Below are 20,766 nucleotides of genomic sequence, written 5' to 3'. Positions count from 1 at the left end.
CAAAACTGGGCAAATGATGTAGATAAGTGCAGTGTATTACGTGCAGATGGAAACAACATAAACTAGGTATGCAAAATTAGAAACATTGAACTTGGAGTCTCTTTCGGAAAAATACTTAGGCATTTAGGTTAACAATGCGAGGAAGCCGAAAAGGCAAACAAAATGTTAGGACAATTGTTAAAATAATTTATTTAAATTGATGGATGTTAATTTTAAAATATTTTTTCTCTGGTGACAGCCCTGAGAGGAGTAACCTGATATATTCAATGGCTGAAGGGAACACCCTTCACTGACAGGCTGAAGGAACTGCTCCTTTTTAAGTCTTGAACAGAGAAGACTGGGGGGGACACGACTGGAAAACCTTCAAAACCTTCAAAGGCTTCTTGACAGAATTCACACAGTCGTCATCTTCTTCAGAATCAAGAGTGAAACTCGAAACCGTGAACACAGCTGGAAACCGAACCTGATACCAGGAGCCGGTTTCTGTATACAAACGGTCCTGCGGCCTGGGAGACGCTACCCAGCTGTGATCTGAAGATGATATCCCAGGGGCCCTTCAAGAAACAGCTGGTTGATACCCGAGGATCAATTAGTAACTAATGTATACTGTTTGTGCTGAATGATCTCATCTCGTTTGTAACTGTTGTTTCCAACTGGCCTCGTTAAAATACAAAATATCCGGAGGAAAATAAATCTAAGAAGCTGTTTCGCTTAATCATGCAGGGGAGTAGATGTGGTTTTCTCCAGTACTTTCGATACAGTGTTAAAATCGTGCTTGCAGACATGACGCCCAGCCACGCTCTCGGTGAAACTGGCACGTTTCTCCTGACTGATTGACCGTCTTCCCAGCACAGCTCTTTCGTACCTGTCCGCCCACTTCACTCTGACTGACGCTGCGTCAATCCAATGACACTCCTCCTCACTTCCCTTAATCCCGCCTTCCGAATTTGCCTAATTCCGCCGAGCCACTCAAAGCTTACCTAGCGAGCAAAACGACCGCCCCTATTTCGACTGACGCTTCCCTCGTCCAATGAAAGAGCGCACCTGGCCGCGGTTTAGCCCCCGCCCCGCTTTGAGCGACATCCTCTCTGGCCAATAGGGTGTCGCGACGGATTTTTTGGGGGAGTCTGGCTTACCCAGCGACTGTAGCGCTTAGTCTTGTGTGGGGTTTTTTTTTTTGTTGTTGTCGTCTCGGATGCGCCGCTTCTGGATTTATAGTAGCACGACGTACCGACAAAGAGGGTGTTCGGTGATTCCCGAAGCCGAGATCAGCTTGTTTCGATCCGTCTGGGCGCAGGAAGGAGCCGCTGGGAGTCGGGGAGACAGTGTGGCGGCGGAGCGGAGACGGGGGCGAGGGGTGCCTGGTGCTTCTGGGGTGGTGGTGGGGGGGGAGGCGGCCAGCCCGGCGGGTCAAACCGGGGCACTGCTGTGAATTGACGGCGAGGCTGGATTGTCACACCGAAACGTCCTAAAAGCCCGCAAGGAGCGCGTCCTGCCGGGCTCGGCCAGCTCGGCGCTCAGCTCTTTGTCTGCGCCGCCCGGAGGGGGGACGCGCACGCCGCTCGACTGGGGCGACTTTCTCGCTGAATTCTCTCCTCCTCCTCCTCACTCAACCCACCCCGCCGCCGCCGTCCCCCCCTTCCGCCTTCGGGTCGCCCCCCCTGCACCATGTCCCTCCACGGCAAAAGGAAGGAGATCTATAAATACGAAGCGCCATGGACGGTTTACGCCATGAACTGGAGCGTCCGTCCCGACAAGCGCTTCCGCCTGGCCCTGGGCAGCTTCGTGGAGGAGTACAACAACAAGGTGAGCCCGGCGCCCCCGCTTCCTCCCCCGGGCTGGACGGACCCGGGTCCGGCCGAGAGGCTCGACCGGGTCTTTCCCCTACGCGTGTAAGAGGGGGGCCGATTCCCGAAAGCGGTGCTAAAAAAAAAAAAAGGAAACCGATCAGCCGAAAGTGCGAGTGCGGCGTGTTTGAGCATGATGACGCCGGCCCGGGCTACTTTTGTATAAACTCGTGTCATCAAGTAAACTCTGCTCCCCCCCTGTGATAAAACATGAGCGCCTCGCTAGTGTTCTGCACGAAGCCGGTGTTTGGCAAAGGCCACCTAAGCGATCTGGATTTACAGGGTGAAATAGGAGCGATAAATCTGCAGGTCAGAGGCTACTGCTGTCCACTGATATGTTAAGTGCCACCACTGCGCTCCCACACGACTGCTTGCTCTGTAACTCAGTTGCGTGGTGAATGCCGAGACATGAAAGTTTGTGCGGAAACCACCCAGCGTGTACTAGAGTCTGTGGGCTTAGATCTTTGAATCCTGAATACTAGCCCTTTTATTTTCTTGAAAGGTTAGTTGATCAGAACTCAACACATGTCCTGTTGTTGCCGTACAAGCATTGATGAGTAACTTCTCATGTGCAAAGTTCGACAAACGTATGGATACTTTTTTGAAATGCTTCCTAAATTTTGGACTTTTTTAAGATTACACAGTTTATCATTAGCAGGAAGTAACTAATATATTGATAGTGTCCTTAGCTGATGCATCACCCACCACCTTAACTCAAATTTGCTCAGGTCCTGGGGGAGTGCACACCTGGCTGTCATTCCAGACACCCTTAATTACCCCACTGAAGCCTTAATTGAACTAACAAGTTGCTCTCTTGATTGGAATGCATGCAAGTAGTTTTCCACTCCAAACCACTTTTCATCACTGCACCTAGCAGAGCCCTGGAATTTAAAACGGCTTTTAAAACTGTGGTTCAAGTAGGGCCTCGTCTGCAAAGGAACAAGTAAAAGGTTTATTCCTGCTGAAATGATAAGAAAGGAAACGCAGTGGAGCTTTCTTCGGGTGTGAGGGTTTAAAATGTGAAAATGTTCACAGTAAAAATGTGGACTTGCACAGATACTGTATGTTTGTGCCAGACTGGCACACTGTCTTGTGAGGCACATACCAGTAACTCTGAAGTCTGAAACCGGGGTCTGTGTTTGAGTGGAGGCCCTCTTTGTCTGTTTTAATCTACTTATGCAATAATAGTGGTTCATGTGGCTTCACAATAGACATAGCTGTCTCTTTAGGGTCCCTCAGTTGGGCAGTCAGATCCAAACAATGATTCAATCATAAAGCCCTAGGAGATCTCAGAGCTACCTGGGGATAAAGTTGTAGAAAGTAAAGAGTTTGTTGGACTTTAAATCGCTGCCTGGATCAGTCAGCCTTGAGAGATCCCTCTACACTTAGCGGACAAAGCAAGGATGAAACTGGTCAGGGACGCCACTGTGTGGCCAACAGCAACATTTAAAAAAGAGGTCGAAAATGGCCATGGGTCAACCGTATCCTGGCCACTCCGTAAAGGGGGGCCTGTATGAACTTGAGGGGAAAAAAACACATGTGAGATCCCACATAGGGTTTGGTCTAAATGCAGAGTATTACATTTTCTGCCAACCCAGCAGTGTCGCTCAGTCAGCATCATCCCTGATGTCAGGAATTGGTGGTGGCAGCATTATGCTATAGTTCTGCTTCATCAGCAGGGACTGTAAAGCTTGTCAAGACTGATGAGGTCCTGGAGGGAATAAATTACCATACGCAAGTCTGAGCAAATTTGCCAAGCACGTGTGCAACGACATACCATCAAGACTCGTTTCTGTGATTGCTGTTAAATGTGTAACTACTACATTGAGTTCGTGGGTCTCGATACTTACACAATTGACATACTTCAGTTTTTGCTTACATTGACTAACACATTATGAGTGTTTAGTATTCAGTTTTGAATAAAGTCTTAAATTTAAAAACATGTCTGTGCAAAAACATATTGCCATAGGATAGGAGAGATTAGGAGCTTGCAAGTGACTCGAGCAGTGCAGTGCGTGCTCGGAGAGTGCAAGCTCGATCATGTGCCTCACTAAGGATTGTCCAAGAGTTGGTGAACCATAGGCAGGGCTGGGCTTTCTCCCCGAAGCCTGGCGCACACTCCCAGGCCAGATGGAAGGCGCTGCTCTTCCTGTTGGCACCCTGTCTCGTCAGTCGCTGTGAGCGTATCGGAGGAGCTCTTCAGCGTGCTCTCCAGGTCTCGTTCTCAAGTGCAGCAGTACAGTCTTTTCTTACAAACAAAACAATTGGCAAATCCAAATGGAGTGGTGGGTGCTTGATAAAAGGAGAAATGATGCTGAATTCCAAAAAATGAAATGCTAGATTTATTTTTTTGCAAATATTGAGAAAATGTTTCAAATTGCTATACATCATGAGTCTTATCTATTTCTTGAATGTTTTTTTTAACTTGTACCCCTTAAGTTTTCTGAAGCTCCTAAGATAAGGTTTATCTTGGACTCGGCCCTAAGCCTTAGTTGCAAGAGTGGCGATGCCTCCGTTCTTTAAAAAATATCTGGGTGTGTCCTAATAGGTTCTGTGCTAAGACAGTACATTGTGCTTTTATTGGAAAGGCATTTCTTGAAAAAAAATTAGTGTGTCTACATGATTGTTTAAATCATTAGGTATCTCAGTATCTGCTAAAGAAGTTCCCCATCAGGTGCTGTCTGGGTTTCCTCTCAATACCGTAGAGCTTGTAGCTTTATCAGCGAGCACTGCGTCAGTCCTCCATCCGATGTCTGTCTCGCTGTTTGCACAGTGGGATCGGGAGGTTTGAGAAGCAGGTGTTCTGACAGAATGTGGTTGGCAGGGCATGCCATGCCTGTCATCTGTGTCTTTCCCAGCAGAGGTGTGTCGCAATTATGAATCGGTGGTTCTGAAACAGGTGGGTATGAAACAGTTAGTGATTCCAAGAAAATAAAAAAATGTAAACATTTTTTCAGGTGCAACTGGTAGGATTGGAAGAGGAGAGCTCGGAGTTCATTTGCAGGAACACCTTTGACCACCCGTACCCCACCACCAAGATCATGTGGATCCCCGACACCAAGGGCGTCTACCCCGACCTGCTCGCCACCAGCGGAGACTACCTGCGCATCTGGAGAGTGAGTCGCCCCACTCCTCATTGGAGCGCACGTGTCCCGCTCGAACCTTGACCCACATGCCCTCTGCTCTGTGAAGAGACAGGCTTTATGTTTCAAACACTTGACTTCCCATTGGGGCTTCTGGTCAGCATTTCATTTCTGAGGTCGCAGTAGCTGCTTTGAATAACTGTGCCATTTTCTTTTTCGGATTGCAAATCCATGAATCGAATCAATCTCCTGAATCTCTGTTGCAGGTGGACTCTTTTTATGCCATATCTGTACAGTTTCTACATTATGTGTAATTTACATTAAAAGCTAATGCAAAATTAATTTCTAATGAATGAAAGGCAGCTGTTCATATGATGTCACCTTATTTTACCTTAAGCTTTTAATAAAAGTAGATATTGAGATACTTGAGGTATTGAGGGGTTGTCTCCCTGGGTTGGAAGAAACGGATCTCTTTTTATTTAATGGCAAGTAAGCAGGACACAGGCTTGAGAAATGTGTTGATTGCAGACACTTTAAAAGGAAAAGAAAAGTTTAATATGAGATGTCCCTTTAATATTGCTTGTGCCTCAGCAACCTGTTCAGTTAAAGTAGCCGGTGCTTTTAACAGCTGTTCTCTGCCTAGGGCTCATTTAAAAGAAACGTGATTGGTTAGACTCATTGCGTTGTACACCATCATCCAGCACCAACCTTACCATGTCTTGCCACAGTTTGAACAGCCTTAAGCCTGGTCAGTACTTGGATGAAAGTGCTCAGAGAAAACCTGTGTTGCAGCCACAAGTGGCATTGGTGGACCAGTAGGTGGCGCTCATCATTCTGGAGTTGTTTTACAGGCCGGTCCAATAAGAAGTGCCACCATTAGGATGGGACTTGAAACCACCGTTGAAACAGCTTGTTCATTAAAGATCCTGTGACATGTTTCGTTATAGTAGGGATGTACACCCAGGTACATCCCTACTCTGGCCTTTCTAAAGCTTCCCCTTGATTCTGACTTGATCTGCTGTGTAGTGGGGCTTCCACATATTGCCCAGAGTAGTGAATGCAGTTGGTTTCCTTCTGTGTGTAAACTGCTTTGGGATGAAACTCACAATAGACGTGAAACTGGAAAAAGATTTCAGTCTTGCGGAAGAGTTCTTTTGAGCACTCAGCTTCTGACACGCATAAGCCAGGACTGCTGCTGTCTGCCTGCAGCCATAGGGCAGGAGGAGAGAAGTTCTCATGCTCGTTAATGTTTCTAAAAACAGATGAGTTGTTGTCACTAAAGGAGACACTACATGAAAGGCGTGTGTGTGCATGCTTCTTATTTTAAACTTGGGCCCCTGTAAAATTGTAACCTTAACCCAATCACAAGTCTCAAATAAACAGCTAACTTCATGGTGCGTCTCAGCTGCAGCAGAGCAAGAAATAACTGTGTAGCTCTGGGACTGCTAATTTACAATTGGCAAGCTTTAATCTAAATTTAAGGTTTTTATGTGTTAAATTGCTTCAGCAAACTGAATTTCATGAGGTCATTCATTTGGTCTAGAATGCAGGAGTGGGGTGTTTTGAGGTTTAATTAATTCGGGGACATAATTGAAAGGTGTCCCTGCCTTTTAAAAAATACTCCTAACCTTTTCTGTGGTACATGGACAGGAGATCAGTACCATCATGAAAATCCGTGTGCGACCTCAAAATAGGCTTTTTAGTGTTAATAAAATACATTTTGGAAAGCATTGTGGAATGTGACTCTTTTCTGTTTGACTACATTTGCATTTCTGTGGCGGTATTTTCACCTCTTTAAGGAAAACTTTGGGGTTTTGTTCTGTCAGTTTTCAGTGTCTTTGCAGTCATTGGTTTATTGTTGCAACTGGTGTTTTTAGTAAGTGCTTGTTCTCTCTGTACCCCAGGTCAGTGATACAGAAACACGCCTGGAATGCCTGTTAAACAACAACAAGAACTCGGACTTCTGTGCCCCTCTGACCTCTTTTGACTGGAATGAAGTGGACCCCAACCTGCTGGGTAGGTTAGAGAAGCCACTCACTTTGACTGGCTTGGTGTTGGCTGTGTCAGCCAGACGCACTGGAGAACACAAGTCTAATGTTTGCTGTTCGCCTGGCAATGTATGTTTGGGAAGACTCAGATCACAAGAAAGGTTAGCATTTCTGCCTAACAGCACTGGGACCTTTGGTTCGATTCCAGATCTTGGGTACTATCTGTGTGGAGTTTACATGTTCTAGGTTTCAAAATGTAAAGTTAAGCTAATGCCAAACTTTACCGGTTCACAAAGGAGGTTGAGTCACAAGACAGTAAACAGCCATGTCTGTTCATCCACCTAGGCTGGGGCCAAAACCCGGGGGGCACCCCAAGTCCCCCCTGACAAACAGGTGAACCCCATTGTCCTTAACCTAACAGACAGAACTAGATGACTTTTTGGATACACAATAGGTAATCAATACAAAAATGCCACCATGGCCATGCCATGAGAGCAATAGCACAGCTCCTTGCCACAGAACACAATAGATTTATTTTTATCTTCATGTCTCCCAGGCACAAGGGAACCTATGAGCCCTTCTGCCACTTAGCTTGTTCTTTAAAGTGCAGTTACTGGAAATCAGTTCATCCCCGGAACCTGCTTAAAGAGAAGTCTTGGAAAAGCTGATGTACTTCTCATTAGTTAAGGGGAAAAATGCGTGACTGGAGCAGAGGCATACCAAGGTTCCTTTTTTTTTTCATCCTTCAGTCATTCCATGTTGAAGTTTACTTTCATCATGTCCGCCCACTCTGTATTGATTTGCCATTTCAGCATCTCTGTTTGTCTGCAGGCACCTCCAGCATCGACACCACCTGCACCATCTGGGGCCTGGAGACGGGCCAGGTGCTGGGCAGGGTTAACCTGGTGTCTGGACACGTGAAGACTCAACTCATCGCCCACGATAAAGAGGTGAGGTGGGGGTTTGGAGCGAGGGACTCCTAAAAGAGTTTCAACATTTTTCCTGAGGTTAGATTATAAATCATTCAGCAGTGTTATTAAGCTGTTTGCCCATTGCTTGCCTGGATAGATTCTGGGAAACTTGTGACCCAGTATTGGAAGTAACGGTTTGATGTCCTACCTTTGTTGCCTGAGCTGTTTGCAGTGTGAGAAAGGATAATGTAACAGTGCACGTTTCAGAGGGGACATGGAATGTGAGCTCTGAAGAGCTGGAATAATGACTGAAGGACAATAAATTATAACCAGTTCCTGAATCAAACAGGACTTTTAAGTCAGCAGCTTTCAGATACTCTGAGAAAATACAGACTGTGTCCAGCTGAGCTGCTGATTGAATCTGTGAAGTTAATTGAGACTTAATGTGGGAGTGAAGGCACTGCGCACCCTACAGGAAGTGAGCGAGCGCCCTGTGTGTTTCTGCAGGTGTACGACATCGCCTTCAGCCGGGCCGGGGGCGGCAGGGACATGTTCGCCTCCGTGGGGGCAGACGGCTCGGTCCGCATGTTTGACCTGCGGCACCTGGAGCACAGCACCATCATCTACGAGGACCCCCAGCACCACCCCCTGCTGCGGCTGTGCTGGAACAAGCAGGACCCCAACTACCTGGCCACCATGGCCATGGATGGCATGGAGGTGACTCTCGCCAGGGGCTTGGTGCCAGTGGGGTGGGCAGTGTAGCCACAGGCGGTACAGCTGGCAATTCTGCGGGATCTCGCCTTACACCTGCCCGTCAGGTGTCCCGAAGGAGATCAGAACACAGCCGCTGTGGCATTGACCCAGAATATCTAGAATATTGAGAGTCCTGGTCCAGCGATTCAGATAGGTCATCCAAAATGAGGAACTGGCCAATTAAGCCAGTAATATTTTAATGTCTTAATGGCATAATCTAGAACATGATTTAAAGTCTACTTACAAAACCTGCTGCACCCTCAGGAACAGGGATGGTGTATCCTGTGAACAACTCTAAAGCATTATATGTAAACTGATGACAAAGATATTCGTTTAGTTTAAAGATAAGATTTCAGGAATTATTCAAATCTGATTTTCAGATCCCTGAAGTTTTGACGTGACCTTGTCATGATACCTTTATAAAAGAGGCCTTGGTTTAGTTGGACAGTAGGTCAATATATGGGAAATCATTTTTGTCACTAAGAACATGGTTTCAGGTTCACTTAGCATTTACTGACTGAAGAGTACTTTAATGGTAACTGTGTATATATTATCTTTATTCTTTTCTGCTCTATTGTCAGTGTTAGAGTTACTTTCTCACCATAAACTTGGCAACTTAGACATAAGAATGATTCAAGATGGTTAGCTTGTTTGATAGTAACTAATGGATACAAAAACTCTGGCTTTCTTCAAGAAACAGCCTGATGTGGCGGTTAGTTTAATCTGTTAATCGTCTTAATCGTGTGTTGCAATAGTGCCTAAGTTTGATTTTTTGTTGTTGTTGTTTTTTGTCCTCCTAACTTTTAGATAAAAGCACTTCATTACCTGGTCCTTTGTTTTGATTTTAAGAGCCTCTTGTGTCATTTCAAATTGTAACGGTCTTGGAAGCATTTGCCATGAAATGCAGACACTGGTTTTTGCTGTAAATTGAAATCTCTCCGAGGGCTGCTGGGAAATAGCTGGTAGCATGATCTGTTACCTGATTGCATGATCTGTTACCTGATACCTCTGCTGTCTGCTGGGTTATAAACTGGCGTTTGCGTTGCAGGTGGTGATTCTGGACGTGCGTGTGCCCTGCACTCCGGTCGCAAGGTTAAACAATCACCGGGCCTGTGTCAATGGCATAGCCTGGGCACCTCACTCTTCCTGCCACATCTGTACTGCAGGTAACATCTGGAATCTGGGCAAATTTCAGAACTTGTATGGATACTTCCTCTGTGAAACATCTGTAGTGGCATGCTTCATTTTTTTAATCCAGTTTGCATAACTATAGGTTATTAAAGCATAAAATCCCTGCCTTTCAATTACATCAAACATACACATGACAATGATGTACCAAAGGACTGTTCGTTCATCTAGCTTGCTGGTTTCTGGCATCTCATTGATCCCAACAGTTAATCCAGCCATTTTTGGTAAATTGCTGAGAATCTGCTTATAAAAAGTGATTTTATAAATGAGTCTGTGATCAAAATGTTTGGAAGATAAGATTTTAAGTCATATTTTTCTAAAATTGTTAGACATTTCTCTCAAGGAAGGGTACTCACTGTGATGTTGAGTTGTGGTCTACAAGAAATATATAGAAGATAAGATTTTTCTGGGCCCTCCTAAATGGTCACCTGGTAAAGGAGGGTAGCTTTTTTTCCAACAGTTTACCAAACTGGAAGAAATGGGTGTAATTGAATGATGAAGCTTGTGCATGTGGAGAGACTATTGTGAAAAGTCGTCGGGAGATGATTTTGCTTAATGCCTGCATTGCCTGTGTGCAAAGGTGGCTGACATTTTGGTGTCTTTGTAGCTGATGACCACCAGGCCCTGATCTGGGACATACAGCAGATGCCCCGTGCCATTGAGGACCCTATCTTGGCCTACACCGCCGAGGGAGAGATCAACAATGTGCAGTGGGCCTCCACCCAGCCTGACTGGATCGCCATCTGCTACAACAACTGCCTGGAGATCCTCAGGGTCTAGTCCTGCCCAGAGGTGCCAGGGCAGGCGGGTGTGGGGTAGCGCTTTGGGTTTGGCGATGCAGGAGAGGGGAGAGGAGTGGGTCAAGGCAAGGAAGAAGACTTTGAGGTCTGAAGAATAGAAAAGTGGCAAAATACATCACTGCATTTCATTGTTGGGGACTCATATTCCTATTTTTTTAAAACAAGGATAAAATCGATGGTTTGACAAAGCTCATTGCACACTCACTGGCCAAAATATTAGCCCCCTCCCCCCAACACATATACTGCTGTTTTGTAAGCAGCCAGAAGACCTGGAATACGACGTGGCATGTACTGTACAAGGTCTGACATCATTGTTTGGTCCCATCTCATTGTTCTAGCAAGAAGCGCGAAGGATGAAATGGCACGGTCTGTGGTTTACCGTTTTTTAATTGGATGGAGAAGGGTGAGGAATGTGATGGAAGTTTGACTCAGACTCCACAAGCCAACTGTGCATTGTCTGCTGCCTCTGAGTGCATCTCCTCATTTGACCAGGTGGTGTGCAAGAGAGGAGTGGTGGTTCCAGACCTTAGAATATGAGGAGCATAGCTCAGGTGGGCCAGATGAGGTATCAGTATGGGTTCTGGGGGCTTGTAGATCTTCCATGGAGCCACCACAGGGAAGGATGTTGCTTTTAACCACAGAAGCCTGTTGGAAGATTTCATATGTGCAGATATTGTTTTTGTGGCTAGAATGGTGACTGTAATGAAGACTGTGTTTTTCAGACACATTAAAGAAAAGGTCAGTTGTAGCTGGACAGTGACATATTCAGACATTCAATGTCCCTGCCAGTAGGAGTTCCTAAATCCGTCAGTTGATGGCATCTCTGTCTTCTTGGACCTGCTTTATTTAGAGCCGCAATCATGATTTTAGAACTTGATTGGTCGGGAAGGTTAGAGTTCCGATTTATTGTGGACCTCGGATAAATTCTACATGCAGACAGGGAGCTGACTTCGGTATCCTACCGGTCTGGAGCTGGATAGACTGAATTAATGACTTTTACAGCTGAGCACCTTTAAAATTGAAACTCTTCCTTATGGCTGCCCGTGCCAACTTTGTTTTGTGTTTTGCATGTATTAAAATGGGTGATTGAAAGTAAAGCATTTAATAGTGAAGGAGCCGTACTAGCCTTTGAGAAAATCCCAAGCACTCCGTGGAAGAAGGGCAGAGGTTACATTGCATTGTGCATTCTAGCTTCAGGTGATTGATGGATTAACAGAAAATATTCATAAAACTGACTAGAAATGCAACACAGGTACACTTTTGGGTTAGAATCATGTCTGTCTGTGCCAGTGCCAGCCAGCCAGCATTGTCATGATGAACATCACGAGGTGCATTTAAAACATTATTAAAGAACATTAAGTCGCCATCTGCTCCTAGTTCCAGGAGCCATGTAAGGGAATTCCCCTTCCCCTGGAATCAAAGTCCTTTGTCTGCTGTTTGTGAAATTCCTTAACGTTTTAGAAAGCAGGTATAGTGAATAAATAATGTGCTTGCCTGTAACCAAAATATTTTTCACAACATACAGGATTATGAAGGAATATGACTTATCTTTTCTCCTTGGTGACCACAAAGGATTTGAGCCTTGAAAGTTTGAATCTTTTTTTATTGTAATCAAATCCATGGTAATGGTGTGCATTTTTGTTGAATTCATGATGCCCTCTTATAGGTTTTGCACCCTGAAGTGGTGTTGAGCAAGCATTGAGTTGACAGGGTCAATGAGAGGAGCGTCTCTTTCCTGTGTTTCTGAACCTTTTGGAGCACTGTTTTAGGTTGAAAGGAAAGGTGCTGAACAATAAGCTCGCCTTTTAATTGATCTGCATTTCTGTGTCCACTTGTCAATCCCTGAATGATTTTTAATGATGAATGATTTGTGTAATGAGCATTTAAATCTATACTGAAATAATGAGCTGAAGAAACGTTTATTAGCCTGGTGATCAGTTGTCTTAAGTTTGATGTATGCAAACAACTTTGTCAGCGCACAAACATTAAATGCATTGCATTCAAAGCAAGGAATCCTTTTGGAAGCAGTTTTGTTCAGAGCTGCTACCCAGAAAACTTGGAACTGTATTTCCAGGCCTGTGGGCTCTTTTTTTAATCTTTTATTATTTTTATGTAGAATCCAATTTAGAAATAGTTAATGAAAACATTTAAATTATAAGAAATGAAATGCAGCGAGCTAAATCCTTGTCTGACTTTCTAAGTGATGGTGTATGAGGCGGTCGCATGAGGTTGGATTTTAGGCAAAAGAGGTGTGCCTTCAGAAGCTGAAGGGCATCTCTTCCAGATAACAGAGGGACGGTTATCTAGTCCACACACAGGTCGAGGAGGTCCAGGTTCAGCTCCTCCATGGCAAGAGTCTGTCTCTAAGCCTGGACCCAATTTCTGTAAGCAGAAGCTAAGCAGAAGATGCCTTCCTCTTCTCTCAAGGCCAAGTTGGGGTTCCCTTTGTTTCGTGAGGCTCTGTTATTGACCCAGGGGTTAGGGCTCGTCATGGCCAGAGCCAAAGAGCTCTGCTCTTCCTGCGCTGCTTGCAGGAAGCGGGCTTGCACCATGTTTGGAAAGCACACTGGAGCTGTGAGCAGCTGCACCGGGGGGCTTATCTTTCGTGGGGTTAAGTGGACGGATCCGTGGAGAAATGTGATCGGTTTCAGCAAGCCCTCCCTCGGTCCTGGTTCTGGCTGCAAACTGGGCCTGGGACATTAGCTTTCTGGCAGATTCCTAAAGTGGCTTTTGCCCTAGTCCAGCCTCAGAGCCATGTCCAGAGCTAACACCAGGAACTCCTCTGCGTTTTTGTACGTTTTTACCCTTCTCTCCCTTGTGCTCAATATGAAAAGGTTACCCATCTCAACCCCTTAGCATGTTTGTAGTGGAAAATATATAATGCATCTTCTATCCTTATCAAGGTCTTGATAGCAATATTCAGGCAGTCATTCTCTTCCTGTTTTTTAATTTCTTTTCTATATAATCTTTTTTGTCATGTGTAGACCTTATCTCTATATAGCGTACTTAGGAAAGCACTGTTTACTTTCTGTGGTTTGCAGCTGTAACTGCCAGCCTGCAGTGGCAAAAGATACCCTTGCCAGGCTGTGCACAGAGGGTTGTGCCATTTGACAGAATAAAGATGAGGTTTCTGGCAAGAGATGTGCCTAAGCTTCATTGAATCGCTGAGAGCTAGGAACACACCGCCAGAAGTTACTATACTCTCCCCAATCCCGTCCTGTAAAATGTGTGTGGGGGGGGGGACGAAAAGCACACTGGAAATTGAAATTTATGCAGGTTGCTGCCTGGTGACTGTTTTAAACCTTTGGCAAAAACAGGGTGGCAAGTTTAACTCCTCTATTTGGCATTTGGAGTGATTATGATAGACATTACAAAGGCTTGTGTTTCACAACCAGGCAGTTCCGCAGCCAATTAAATGCATATTAGAGTGAATTATTGGATTACTTTACCGAAATGTAAGGTTTACAGTTAATCTCCTCAAATATTCTGCAGAGAGAATGCAAAGTACAGCTGACATTATCATTGCAGGATGATGGAAGTTTCCATTTTTTAATTACTGCAGGATAATGGAATGGGAAATTATGCCTTTCGGCCTCGATTTTGACTTTGGACCAGTTTTCTTCTGGATCTGCTCTCTGGGTTTCAAACGGCTCAGTAGCCTCTGTCACTCATCTCTTCTGCCTTCTGCACATCCCTCTTCTCTCTGTAAATCTCTGTGATTTTCCTTTTGCTTTCTCTGAAGCAGTGTGCTTTAATAAATTGTGATAGCTGTTTATTTACAACAAATTAAACATTTTCGTACAACGGGCTTGTCGGTGTCTTTTTGTCTCGCCAGTAGAATGTCTTGTTTTTATTGTATGTAGTTACCCTGCATTCTATTATAGCAAATGACTGTCTTTTAACTTCTGCCCTATGGAGACTCCCACAAAAAGCGATTTTATGAGAAATGTGTTGTAAGGCTGTCATAAGTTAATTTATTAAAATCTACTTTTTTTGTAAAATGCATAATTTTTCCTTCATTTCTACAGTTTTCATACCCCCTTGGAAGAAAATTCAGCTGAAACATAAGATTTCTTCATTACTTTGAAGATGTGGATGTTTTGCTGTGGATTTAATGTGTTCAGTTAGAAGAAATAAGATGCGTCCCTCTGCGATGAGCAGGTGTCCTGTCCAGGGTGTACCCTGCCTTGTGCTTATTGCTTGCTAGGACAGGCTCTGGGCTCCCCTGTGACAAAGCAATGGGGAAAATGGATGGATTAACAGGCCCAAAAAGAACTCTTTACTCATTTGCATGTTTTAATTCCGGGTTACCTCTAAACAAAAAAGATCTTTATTTTTCCTTTCATCATATCAAATGCTATTAGTATAGATCAATGGATCACCATTTTCCTTTTTAATTAATTTTTAATTAAAGAGGCACTATGCAAAGAGGAAAGCAGGACCTGTCTAACATTTGTGAAAATACTTAATCTCCTTTCACTGCTAGAAGACACTGTTTTCATCACGTGGAGACAGTGTAGTTACAGTAGATAACAGCTTTAAAGACAGGTAGACAGAACACAATAAAAATGAAAGTTCAACAGTAATATAATTTAGAACTCCCACAGATGTTATGCTGGGCTTCTGTTAATATGGTGTGTATTTCAGAAGGTTCTGAAATATTTGGACTTCAATTACAGTCAGATGAGGATATTATAAGGATAATGCTAAGAGCAACAGTTTAATCTGTTTTTATTCAGATTGAGAACACAGAATTGTTCTGACCCAGGAAGGGACTGGAAGTCTTTTTTTCAAGTCACTCTGGCAGTACAGATAAGAGTATATCGGGACAGGAAAGTGAAATTTGTCCTTTTTAAATCTTTATTTCAGATCAAACAATTCAAACGAGGCAAAAGTATAGCACTTCAGATTTTGTTTCTAGGTATTTTGTGAAGCTATGTTGTGTTCAACAACTCATTTCAGGTGAGTATAAGTCTCATTCAAAATGGCTGAAAGTTGTTTCTAAGTTTTACACATTGCATTGATTGTGAAAATATGCTCTGAATGTCCAGCCAGTGAAGTTTACCTTTTAGCTCTACCTCTTCAGGTAGGAGGCATAAACCTTGATGAGCACTAGAGAGTTGTCTATGATGGGAAGTAAGCGATTGTGAAAATAAGAGCAAAGAAAATTACAGTTAATGCCACTGCAGAGATGTTGGGCTTTGTAACAATATGGAAAGATTGCTCACTCCTCCAGTACTTTTTTTCCCCCAATCAAGACCATGATGTCCAAGGAAGATGACAGTAGTTCCTGACATTCAAATTATAAAGAAATCCCCTAGAGAGCACCAAAAGATATTACAGTCAATCTCTAGAGTTCAGGGGTGGAAATATCAGATAATTTGCAAAGAAGTACATAGATGAGCACCAACCATTTTGGAACAAAGGTTTATGGACAGGCGACCATAAACCTTTATCAAAGGCATAGGTGTGGAGAGGAAGAGCAGACGCATTAGTCAGCAATTCAAGCAAGACAAGGACTCGATACATACTGCACACTTAACCAAAGACATCATCAGGAAGACAAATGGAAACTGGGAATGATCTGAATCTTCCAATGTATGAATTGTATGAACGTACAATTTACTTGTTGAAGAGGGAACTTGAGTCAGGAGAACTCTTAAAGAAGCAACTAGGAAGTGGCTGCAGTTGAGGCCTGACAAAGCACCTCAAAGGAACTAACAAGAGCTGGTGACAGCAAAGGGTCACAAATAACAATACTGCACTAACTTGTTTAATGTACTCCAAGTTCATTTGTCCCACTGTGGACCTGAAATTGGGGGAGATTGAACACAAAAACATTTTTGCTCTAACACATCTTAACATATATGCATTAAAAATGAGAAAAGCCAACATTCTGTACTTCTGCTTCATATTTCTGTTTTGATCTGAAATACAAATGTTCAGTAGTACATATCACAAATGACAAATTTCACTTCTTGAAATTAAGATTAAGTTTTTTGTTGTATATAGATGGGGGTTCCTAATATTTGGGCTAGAGGGAGTCAGAAATGTTTTGACTGTGGATCTGTGGAGATTAAAACCTGGTTCATTAAAATAATTTCAGCTGCTAACCTTTGCAATAGGACAAAAGCAAATGACCTGTGGTTCCCATTACAGTCAAGTAACTAGCACCAATTGGCTTATAGTAAATATGCTGGAGTTCAAATGCCCCCATCCTGTACTCATTGCAGCTGTTGGTAAGAGGTGTCCTGAATGTACATATGTCGTATTTAATACATAATTCAGACCTAAAAGCTGTGCTCGGCAGCATTAATCCTTGAGGAAAACAGATCTTGTTATTCTACCTAAATTTCAATTGGAATAGGACTGATAGGAACAAGCATGACCCAGCACTGGCAGGCTGAAGATCGAGTCACACAGGCTGGTCAGTATTGCCTTAAATCTGTTTTAGTTTTAATACCTTTCATTTCTGATGCTCAGAGTAATGGCCACAAGCTCTGGCTTATGAGATTTGTGTTTTTATTTATATAAACATAGTTTTTCATAGACATTCTCTATTCTTCTAATATACAGCATTTGTACAGTACCCTACATTAAAAGTGACTTTGTGAAGAGTGTTCAGATGACTCTCACTGTGAAAAGGTGCTCTAGTCTACAAAATAGAATTAACAGTATTTACTATTACTGCTAGACATCTTCAAGTTTCTGTGTTGTGCTCTTACATCAGTCTCTGAAAAATCTGTTATTTGTGCCCCAGAACAATGTAGGCTTGCTCTTTTCTGGAATTAATTTCCTTTTCAGAAAGATTAACCTAGAAGCATGACACATTTAATAGAAGAGCAACAACAAATTGTCTGCTGTGCTTTTGCTAACAGTACATGATTATATTATACAGCCTTGTGGAGTTCATATGAGAACAATGATCCCAGTAACATTTAGTCCTGTCAGTACTGTATCCACAATAGCAATTCATCTTCTCCTTTGCAATACAACAAGCGCTGGAACATGATCATTTTTATGCTTCACTTTTTCCAGCTATATAATTTCCATACATCTGAAAAGAAGACTCAATCATTGTGGGTAAAGTACTTTGTAGACTGCAAAATATGAAGGAGACAGGTGACTTATTCTTCATGAGCAAAGTGGTCGAGTCATGTGCAACTCTGTTTAAACATAAAATATTAAGGCTGAAGACAAAAGGAATTCTTATTCCTATTGGCAATTTATCAATCCTGGACACTGATGAGGTTGTTTCTTGACATTGGTATGACTGGCAGTACAACAATTTGTAAATCATTTTAGTGCCACCCCTGTGAAAAGCAGGATCCTGTAGTTTTCACACCAAATAGCTTCCTCTTTATTTCATTTGTCAAAATTAACCTGATCTATAGCTGCTGAATAAGGACTCCCTGAAACCTGGATGAACGGGCTCTCTCTCCAGGTTCTGGATCAGGGACTGGGTTAGTGCGATCGTGTGCTTGTTTTATATGATCCAAAACTAAGTTCAGAAGCAAAAGGATAGCTTAAACCTGCACCACAACCAACAACCCAAGAAAAACAGGAGGTAATGACAACAGTGTACACAGTCACAATTCATGGGATCATTAATTACCCAGGGAGCTGCAGGAGACTGCATCTTTAAAATGCTTTCAAGTTTTCATTTTGAAACTTAGCAGGCATCATGTAAAAGAAAGAAACCTGCTAACAGATTGCTGAATTATTGAGAAATGCTTCCCTCTTCCTTGCTATCACTCTGCCATTTATATTACCTGTTTATAATGGGAGGAAGCTTTCTAACCATATGAATTAAACACTATTACAACCTCTTTGCTGCTGAAACGTATAAGCTTATTCAGTCCATTAGAAAAACATAATGCTATTACCATTGAACGGTATGGAAATATGGAAAAGGAAAAAGGGAGGAAATGTCTTTTAAATGACGTCTGTTGGTTTGAAAAGTGTCCAATAGGGTTTTATAAATGAAACTCTTGTGAGCAATTTATAAATTTCAGCTTCCCCGGCTCCCCCTAGTAAGTCACACATTGTGTCAGACAGGTTATGCGTTAGCTTATTCACTCCATGGCATTGTTTCGTGCAACTTTTCAGCAACAGAGGGAATAGGCAGCAAGGTGCCTACGCCACATTGACAGAGATGGTCATCCAGACAGCTTCCTGGATGATCCTGGAAGGGCTGCTCAATCCTGCTGCCTGTGGGTTCGAGACTGCTCGAGTTCGTGTATGTCTAGAAGGCATTGTGAAGAGCACACAACGCCACCGTGGCAGAAAAACAAAAATCCCCCCCCCCCGATGCATCGAGACGGGAGGAGATTCAGACAGTGCAGTGAGAAATACAGTGAGAACCTCGCCTCTTCTTGCTTCTGCAGTCAGGGCTTGCTGCCCCCTCGACAGTGCTGTCCTTGCTTCTCCTAAGGGTGGTGGACCCACCTTCCAGCAGCACAGTGCCATCCAAGTCCCCTGGCAGCTTCCCGCGCTGCTGTCCCTGAGCCGATCCGGACCTCCGCGGGGGTTCGAAAGGGCTTCTGCAATGGCAATGTGGAGAGGAAGGCCAGTGGGGGGAGAAGGGCGTGGAGGAGGCGGGTTCTAGCTGGCGGGCAGGGCAGGGTCTGAGACGTGCCTCTGGATCTCGCCAGGCCCCGAGGAGCTCTCCAGGTGCTCCGGGAGGGAGGGGAAGCGCTGGCTCCCCGAGAGCCCAGGAGTCCCGCTGGCCGCCAGGGGCCGGGGGTGACCCAGCCCGGGCGGGGCGGCTGGCTCCGTCTCGGGGTAGATGGGCATGGTTTCATCCGAGGCCACTGTCAGGTGGATCCCGCTGGACAGGGAGTCCCGGGACTTGAGGTTGAACTTGTCCAAGTCGGGGTAGTCGGGGCTCTGGGGGCGAACAAAGCAACAGAGACATTATCCTTGCAGTGAATGTGCTAGATCTTAAAGGAAAAAAATAGAAGGATTTGGAAAAACATGTCATCATGTGCTAATAGAGCCATGGTTGTAGTTTCTCATTTTCCCTTGATCATATCTTATCAGAAGTATGAACCTATAAGTTCACTAGTACACCTTTTGAGATGTCATCTATTCTCCAGGTTGCTCTCTGACGTTACTGATAGCTGATACCATAACCTTCCTCTGAAGCCTGCTGTGAAGACTTTGTAGCTGTGGTCGCTCTAGGAGCAGGGAGTGTTATCAGATACTCACTATGTCACATGGCCCTGCTGCACAGCTGCACACTGACATCAGAAGAATGATGACAATGAATGTATGATACATAATGGCTTCCAAAAGCCTTGGAACGGCTGTAATTTCTGATTTAAAGCCAAGTGTTTAGCATTTGAAATCATGAGATTCATATGAATGATAAAAAAGTATAATCCATCTATTTTCTAACCACTTTATCCAATACAGAGCTGTGTGGGAGTGAGAGCCTTCCTTAGCAAGCAATGGCAAGGCACACCCTGGACAGGACGCCTGTCCATCACGGGCCACATAGATACAGCACACAGTGTGCCCTGCGATGGACTAGCGTCCCTGTCCAGGGTGTATCCCATCTTGTGCCTGTTGCCTGCTGTGACCCTGAACTGGATGAAGTGGTTAAAAAAAGTATGCATGTAGTTTTCTACCTTTCACAATGTCAGGCTACATTTGTGCAGCTGGGTGTACTGACCAGATTGCTGTCTGTCTGACTTCTCTCGCAGGTATATTACTTGTTACACAGGGTGATGTGTATCATTGTTTTTCAGAACAATGTTTTGTGTTAAAGTAAATACAAATGGAAAATATTGTATAGGTCCACGATGAGCAGAAAGCCCCCTTTCGTTTGCAAGAGTTTTTATGTTCTCATTTGTGCTTGTCACAAATGTCAGTAAACATTTATTAAACTTAACAGTATCAATGTATTACTCTTTTGTTTTCCAATGTTTTTCTGTTATTCTGTGGGTTGTACTGACTAGATTTAAGATTTATCATAGTAGAACCTAATAAGAGTTGTATCACACAATCAAATTATTTTAGATATATATTATGATAAGCTGATTACAAATCAATTGAGTTTCTATTCAAATCAAATCAATATACAATATTTCAGATGAGAATAAGCCATCCAGCCAAGCCTAAGTCTCCAGGAATAAGGTTGAGGTTAGTCTCTGATGGTATTATTCTAGTGGATTGGTGTGCAGGCTAACACC

General features: G+C 43.8%; 2 protein-coding genes across 2 annotated transcripts in view; one reads left to right on the top strand and one right to left on the bottom strand.

The window, feature by feature from the left end:
* The first annotated feature begins 1,107 nt into the window (after window positions 1-1,107).
* On the top strand, window positions 1,108-14,374 carry dcaf7 (ddb1 and cul4 associated factor 7). The gene is made up of 7 exons (XM_069185647.1): window positions 1,108-1,806; window positions 4,805-4,963; window positions 6,835-6,946; window positions 7,750-7,868; window positions 8,337-8,546; window positions 9,631-9,748; window positions 10,378-14,374. The coding sequence occupies exons 1-7, from the start codon at window positions 1,669-1,671 to the stop codon at window positions 10,548-10,550; spliced, it is 1,029 nt and encodes a 342-aa protein (XP_069041748.1). The 5' UTR covers window positions 1,108-1,668; the 3' UTR covers window positions 10,551-14,374.
* An 888-nt stretch (window positions 14,375-15,262) lies between these two features.
* Window positions 15,263-20,766, bottom strand: part of kcnh6a (potassium voltage-gated channel, subfamily H (eag-related), member 6a) — a 76,716-nt gene continuing 71,212 nt past the window's right edge. Inside the window, exon 16 of the mRNA XM_015361911.2 lies at window positions 15,263-19,459. Coding sequence (XP_015217397.2) covers window positions 19,175-19,459 — 285 coding nt within the window. The 3' untranslated portion in view covers window positions 15,263-19,174. The remainder of the gene's footprint in view (window positions 19,460-20,766) is intronic.

Source organism: Lepisosteus oculatus, chromosome 28 (genome assembly GCF_040954835.1).
Source record: "Lepisosteus oculatus isolate fLepOcu1 chromosome 28, fLepOcu1.hap2, whole genome shotgun sequence".
Taxonomy (NCBI): domain Eukaryota; kingdom Metazoa; phylum Chordata; class Actinopteri; order Semionotiformes; family Lepisosteidae; genus Lepisosteus; species Lepisosteus oculatus.
This window is presented reverse-complemented; position numbering and strand designations above follow the sequence as displayed.

What these genes read in the sequence shown, in the direction of transcription:
- dcaf7 (XM_069185647.1), top strand. Translation starts at nt 1,669, where the DNA reads ATGTCCCTCCACGGCAAAAGGAAGGAGATCTATAAATACGAAGCGCCA. An exon ending in TGGAGGAGTACAACAACAAG is followed by an intron (nt 1,807 to 4,804) that starts GTGAGCCCGGCG and finishes ACATTTTTTCAG; the next exon opens with GTGCAACTGGTAGGATTGGA. An exon ending in ACTACCTGCGCATCTGGAGA is followed by an intron (nt 4,964 to 6,834) that starts GTGAGTCGCCCC and finishes TCTGTACCCCAG; the next exon opens with GTCAGTGATACAGAAACACG.